The 6,245-nt window shown below is 35.2% G+C and overlaps 1 protein-coding gene across 1 annotated transcript; it reads right to left on the bottom strand.

The window, feature by feature from the left end:
* Positions 1–1,813: 1,813 nt before the first annotated feature.
* LOC143251181 (uncharacterized) lies at positions 1,814–5,618 on the bottom strand. Its single transcript, XM_076502592.1, has 4 exons — positions 5,181–5,618; positions 2,970–3,070; positions 2,495–2,936; positions 1,814–2,291 (listed from the first exon to the last, which is right to left on the bottom strand). The coding sequence occupies exons 1-3, from the start codon at positions 5,190–5,192 to the stop codon at positions 2,504–2,506; spliced, it is 546 nt and encodes a 181-aa protein (XP_076358707.1). The 5' UTR covers positions 5,193–5,618; the 3' UTR covers positions 1,814–2,291; positions 2,495–2,503.
* Positions 5,619–6,245: the final 627 nt, after the last annotated feature.

The following is a 6,245-nucleotide window of genomic DNA, read 5'->3' as shown; positions in this document are numbered from 1 at the left end:
ATGAGGTATAATACAAACTTTGACAGCTGAAGTATTTATGAAGTTGCAAAACAAACTGGTGCAGCTAGTTTTGGAAAGTTTTCAGAAACTAGAGAACAGCCAGTCCATGTTAAAACCCACGGATTCAAACAGTATTATACCGATTGATATACACTACTGTTCTCGCTGTACATTTGATCTTGCACATTAAGGAGCAATATTATGTAGAAACAGACGGGCTAAATAGATACATGAAAAGTATCTGAGCTTCACTCAGGCGTTAGGGACAGGGTCTGATTCAGGGGTTAAAAGGGTGTAATTACTGATCACAGGATTGAAGACTTTCCCTTGAAAAACATATGAAATTATGTAACTATGACAATATAATTTTTATCTGATTTATATAAAACTATTATTTTGTAATTTTTCAGTAGACCGTTTTTTTTTAAATATTGTTCCTTCAGCTCTTTAAGAACAACAGCAAAAATCTGTCATAACTCTGCTTGTTTATTACAGAAATCATTATTATTACGTCATAGTCATTATATATATTAGAGTTGGTGTTGTATGTAGTATATCGCTAGCTATCTCCTGTGTTTTTGTACTTGTAGTCCTCAGCTGGGTAAGGTTACGGATTTATGACGCTAAGATCAGCGGTTCGATTCTCCTCGATGGACCACGCAGATAACCTGATGTACACATTATTTGTCATTTGTGACACTGGTATAGTTTTATTAGGTTTCATGTGCGCATTACTTGACATTTTGTAACATTTGTATTATTTTATTAGGTTTCATGTACGCAGTACTTGTCATGTTGTAACATTTGTATTATTTTATTAGGATTCATGTACACATTACTTGTCATTTTGTAACATTTGTATTATTTTATTAGGATTCATGTACACATTACTTGACATTTTGTGACATTCGTATTATTTTATTAGGATTCATGTACACATTACTTGTCATTTTGTAACAGTTGTATTATTTTATTAGGTTTAATGTACGCAGTACTTGACATTTTGTAACATTTGTGCTATTTTATTAGGATTCATGTACACATTACTTGACATGTTGTAACATTTGTATTATTTTATTAGGATTCATGTACACATTACTTGACATTTTGTGACATTCGTATTATTTTATTAGGATTCATGTACACATTACTTGTCATTTTGTAACAGTTGTATTATTTTATTAGGTTTAATGTACGCAGTACTTGACATTTTGTAACATTTGTGCTATTTTATTAGGATTCATGTACACATTACTTGACATGTTGTAACATTTGTATTATTTTATTAGGATTCATGTACACATTACTTGTCATGTTGTAACATTTGTGCTATTTTATTAGGATTCATGTACACATTACTTGTCATGTTGTAACATTTGTATTATTTTATTAGGATTCATGTACACATTACTTGTCATTTTGTAACATTTGTACTATTTTATTAGGATTCATGTACACATTACTTCACATTTTGTGACATTCGTATTATTTTATTAGGATTCATGTACACATTACTTGTCATTTTGTAACATTTGTATTATTTTATTAGGTTTCATGTACGCAGTACTTGACATTTTGTAACATTTGTGCTAGTTTATTAGGATTCATGTACACATTACTTGACATTTAGTAACATTTGTGCTATTTTATTAGGATTCATGTACACATTACTTGTCATGTTGTTCTCCATGTTCTGCTATATTTTTCTTATATACGATACTAACATTTTTCTCACATGTGTTGTTACGTTATATTTTCTGTATACGTTACTTAACGTTTCTTATTTAGTCTGATGAGAAAGAGCAGTCCCATTAAAGTATCAAGAAAATTTTATTCGAAATTACTAAATCAGAATAAAATACAGCGTTTTGTACACATGTATTTAGAATGGTAAAGTTACTTCTTAAGGCCTATGAATACAATCAACATTGTGACAAAAGCTGGTGGGGAATTTTGTGTTCCAAGTACCGTTCATGTTTTTTATGCAGTTCTGAAGCGCTTTATCTCTCTTTCTGTTATCTGATAGAACAGCCAAAAACAATTTCGAATACAAAACTTAGAACTACAATGTAATATAGAAACATAGGAATGTTTTTTTTTCAGAAAAAAGGATATATATATATATATATATATAAAGATATGTATATAAAGCGATATTTCTTCGCAAAACAATTTTTCAAAGATTTGGCATGTCCTTGAATTGTTTTGTTCTTTTCTTGTCCCTCAACCTCAGACGTTACACATAAAGTAAACATGTTGATATGTTTCCATCGTGAAGAGGGCGAAAAAATCTATTATGCAGAAAACGAATAAAACAAAATCAGAAAATATATAAAGCTACACTACTGCATGTAAGTTTTATATCACAAATACTGTTATTAATAGTGTGATAAATACAAATATAATGGAAATTAGCATACTCATGATTGAACCATTAAGTGTTCTACAAGAAAAACTATTTTAAGCAATGAATTATGAATATTAACGAATTTACCAAGGTTTTCTACCAGCTGCCTCCTTTGGTTCCACCAAGTCCTCTAACAGGTCCGCTACCAAATCTCCAATCATAAAAAGGGCCACCAAAACCTCCCACTCCAATTCCTCTTCCATCGAGAGCGACAGGAATGGCCAGTAGATGTATAATATTGAAGCCTCTATACCCACCAAATCCTTGACCAACTCCACCGAATCCACCACCACCAATTCCACCAAAGCCTCTACCGAAGCCACCACCACCAATTCCACCAAAGCCTCTACCGAAGCCACCACCACCAATTCCACCAAAGCCTCTACCGAAGCCACCATATCCACCACTACCAATGCCGCCGAATCCTCGACCAAGTCCACCATATCCACCACCTCCAATTCCACCGAATCCACCACCAATTCCACCTCTTATTCCTCCATATCCACCACTAAGTCCACCATATCCACCACTAACTCCATCATATCCACCACTAAGTCCACCATACCCTGATGCCTCAGCCTTCAGATCCGCAGTTTTGGAGGTTTGAGACCGTTCTTTAGAAGCCATCACCAGAAAAAACATGCCAAAGAGCACGAAGGGAATCTGAAAAGCATAGGAAGAACATACTCGTAAGAATATAGACTTAGTAACAAGAGTTGTTGCCAGATACGTTTATCTGTTTTATTGAAATATAATTAACAAATAGCATAGGAAGAGAAAAAAAGTTTATCTGAAGTTGGTAATCCTGAGAAGGTGGCGCAGTGTTTAAATATTAAATCTAAATGTAACTTCTGACTTTAAATTAGTACAAAATTACATTTTTATGTCTTATTACAGTGCAATTTATGAAATTTCATGCCAAAAATAAAGATTATAGATCACAGCAAGTACTGACAAAGTATGCTTTTTTTTGTATTGTTCAATTTCGCGCAAAGGCTATATGAGCCTACACGAGGGCTATATGAGCTAGCCTTCCCTAACTTGCTAGTGAAAGCGTAGAGAAAGGTCAGTTATTCATCACCACCCACCCCCAACTCTGGGGCTACTCTTTTACCAATAAATAGTGAGATTTACCGTTACGTTAGAATTCCCCACCACTGAAAGGGAAAGCATGTTTCGTGGGACGGGATTCGAACCTGCGACCCACAGATTGCAGTCAAGCGCCGTAAAGACGTAGCCATGCCAAGGAAGTAAAAACATAGTCGGCAATTCAGGAAAACAAAATCGTTTACTAATACTTACGCGCTCACTAGTGGCACAGCGGTATATCTACATAGTTACAAGGCTAGAAACTGGATTTCGATACCCATGATGGGCAAAGCAGATTGCCCATTGTGTAGTTTTGTGCGTAATTACAGACCAAAAAAAACAACAACAGTGAACTAAGATCTGAGTTTTACCAGTAGGATTTCTTTAAAGTTAAACACTGGTGTTTACTTCAGTTACAGTGAAACTAGGAATTTAATCTCGTTTCAGCTGTAATAACGAAACGTTATACAGAGTAATCGTTATAATATAACATTGGATTGAGTTAGTGTTATGAAGAAATTTAATACTGGTTAAACACTAACGATGAAACGTCGAACTAATTAAACTACAATCGCGAAACGTTGGATTTGTGAAATTGCAGCGACAAAACGTTGGACTTGTTAAGTTCTAATGCCGAAACATTGGACAGGTTAAGCCGAAATAGTGAAATCTTGGTGTATACCGACTGTATTTGTTTGGAGTTACCATTTGTTATTCCTGATTGTACTCTAGTTTATTTTAATTAAAGTTTTAATACCCACAGCAGCCATCATTTTGACTTCAAGCTGGTTTCTCTTCTTTGTAAGTTACCTCATCAAAGTCGGGTGTGAATAACTACTTAACGTGCTCAGACTGCAGATCCTTAAGATTATGTTGTATTATTTGTGTAAACAATGGATAGTTCATAAGTAGGTTGTTGGTTGTTTGTTTACTATTTTGTTTGGGCAGAAAGGAGCCATGAACAAGACTCGGTGTTTCAAACATTAACTATCCGCGAAAAGAAGGGATTAGGCGTGACCTGCTCGATAGTTTGCCAGAATTGTGAGGACAAAGGCTCGTATTTGACATGAGTATGCAATATAAGGGTGACAGTTAAATCCTACTTTAGGGTCCGACAAGAGGAATCTCATGGATGTATCGTGCGAAGGTGTATTCCTGTCAGTATCCCTAATTATCCTAGCCGAAGGTGTATTCCTGTCAATATCCCTAATTATCCTAGCCGAAGGTGTATTCCTGTCAGTATCCCTAATTATCGTAGCCGAAGGTGTATATTCCTGTCAGTATCCCTAATTATCCTAGCCGAAGGTGTATTCCTGTCAGTATCCCTAATTATCCTAGCCGAAGGTGTATTCCTGTCAGTATCCCTAATTATCCTAGCCGAAGGTGTATTCCTGTCAGTATCCCTAATTATCCTAGCCGAAGGTGTATTCCTGTCAGTATCCCTAATTATCCTAGCTGCTAACTTCAAAAAACATTCTTACGTTGTTATAGTTGTATTATAATATTTAAGATCAACAGTATTAACATTCTAAGGTTTCAAAGGGAAAGCGAAAAGAAACTTAACTGTAAGAACAGTTTGTTCCAGCTCACGTTTAGTTATTATTCATTCTTGGACGATACGTGGTTACAAGACTGTCCTTCAATTTTTGTTCTGGTCTTCAAAAATATATAAACGTGCACTTACCTTGGTGATCATGACTATTCTGTGACAAAAGACAAGAATGACTTGAGAATGGTGGATTCTCTCTCTCTGTATTTATATTAAAAACCAAATTTTCCAAGCATAAAACAGAAACGGGTCAGGATAATGAAAGTGGAGTTTTAATAAAAAATTAAAGTGCACGTGTCGTTGCGCGCGAGAGGCACTCTTAGCTTTTCAACAAAAGTCTGTTGATCCCCGGGAAGTTCTTAGAGGCACGAAGAGGACTCCGCCTCGTCTTGTCATTCATCTGTTCCAGGGACGACAATAATTGTAAAACGGGTAAAATAAAGCGCTAAAAGACGAAATACTTTATTTGTTATTTGCACCTAGACACACGCGACCAAAACTCAACGGCAAGGACAAAAACAGTCCTTACAAATAAAGGATGTGGAGGACTGAAGAAGTAAACCCTATTCAGAAAACGTTTTAGTTCTTTTAAAAGGACGTCTAAAATCTAGGTTAGCTTGAAGGTTAAATTATTTGTCATTAAATGAGTGAACAAATAATTAGGTCACAGCGACATCAAGTGAGAACTCTCGTAATTAACATGAACTCATAACCTTCAACTTGAACGTTTTTTTCTAAATTATTTTCGATTTATTCTGTCGGTCATGTTAATAACTATCGTTGTTATTTGCCTAAAGAAAAAAACACGTCACTTCCGGTCGAAACATGTAATGTGTTCCCCTGAAAATAAAACATCTTTCTGAACTTACAAATCGCTGTTTGTAAAATTACTATCACTTATTGCTACTTTCTTTTAAACACAAAGCTACATAATGAGATATCTGTGCTCTATCACCCACGGATATCGAAACCCAATTTACAGCGTTACAATCCTGCCGACTAACTTGAGATAGTAGTGACGGTTATAACAATTGTAAGAGTTTAATCACCATGTTGTGTATGAATAAACTATACTTTTACAATTATGTATGACCTAAAACAAAATTATTTGGGTCCAGTTCTTATAGACCCGGCATAATCAGGTGGGTTAAGGCGTTCGACTCGTAATCTGAGGGTCTCGGATTTGAATCCCCATCACAC

The sequence above is a fragment of the Tachypleus tridentatus genome, chromosome 5 (assembly GCF_004210375.1).
Source record: "Tachypleus tridentatus isolate NWPU-2018 chromosome 5, ASM421037v1, whole genome shotgun sequence".
NCBI lineage: Eukaryota > Metazoa > Arthropoda > Merostomata > Xiphosura > Limulidae > Tachypleus > Tachypleus tridentatus.
The sequence above is the reverse complement of the archived record's forward strand: the minus strand, read 5'-3'. Positions and strand labels throughout refer to the sequence as shown.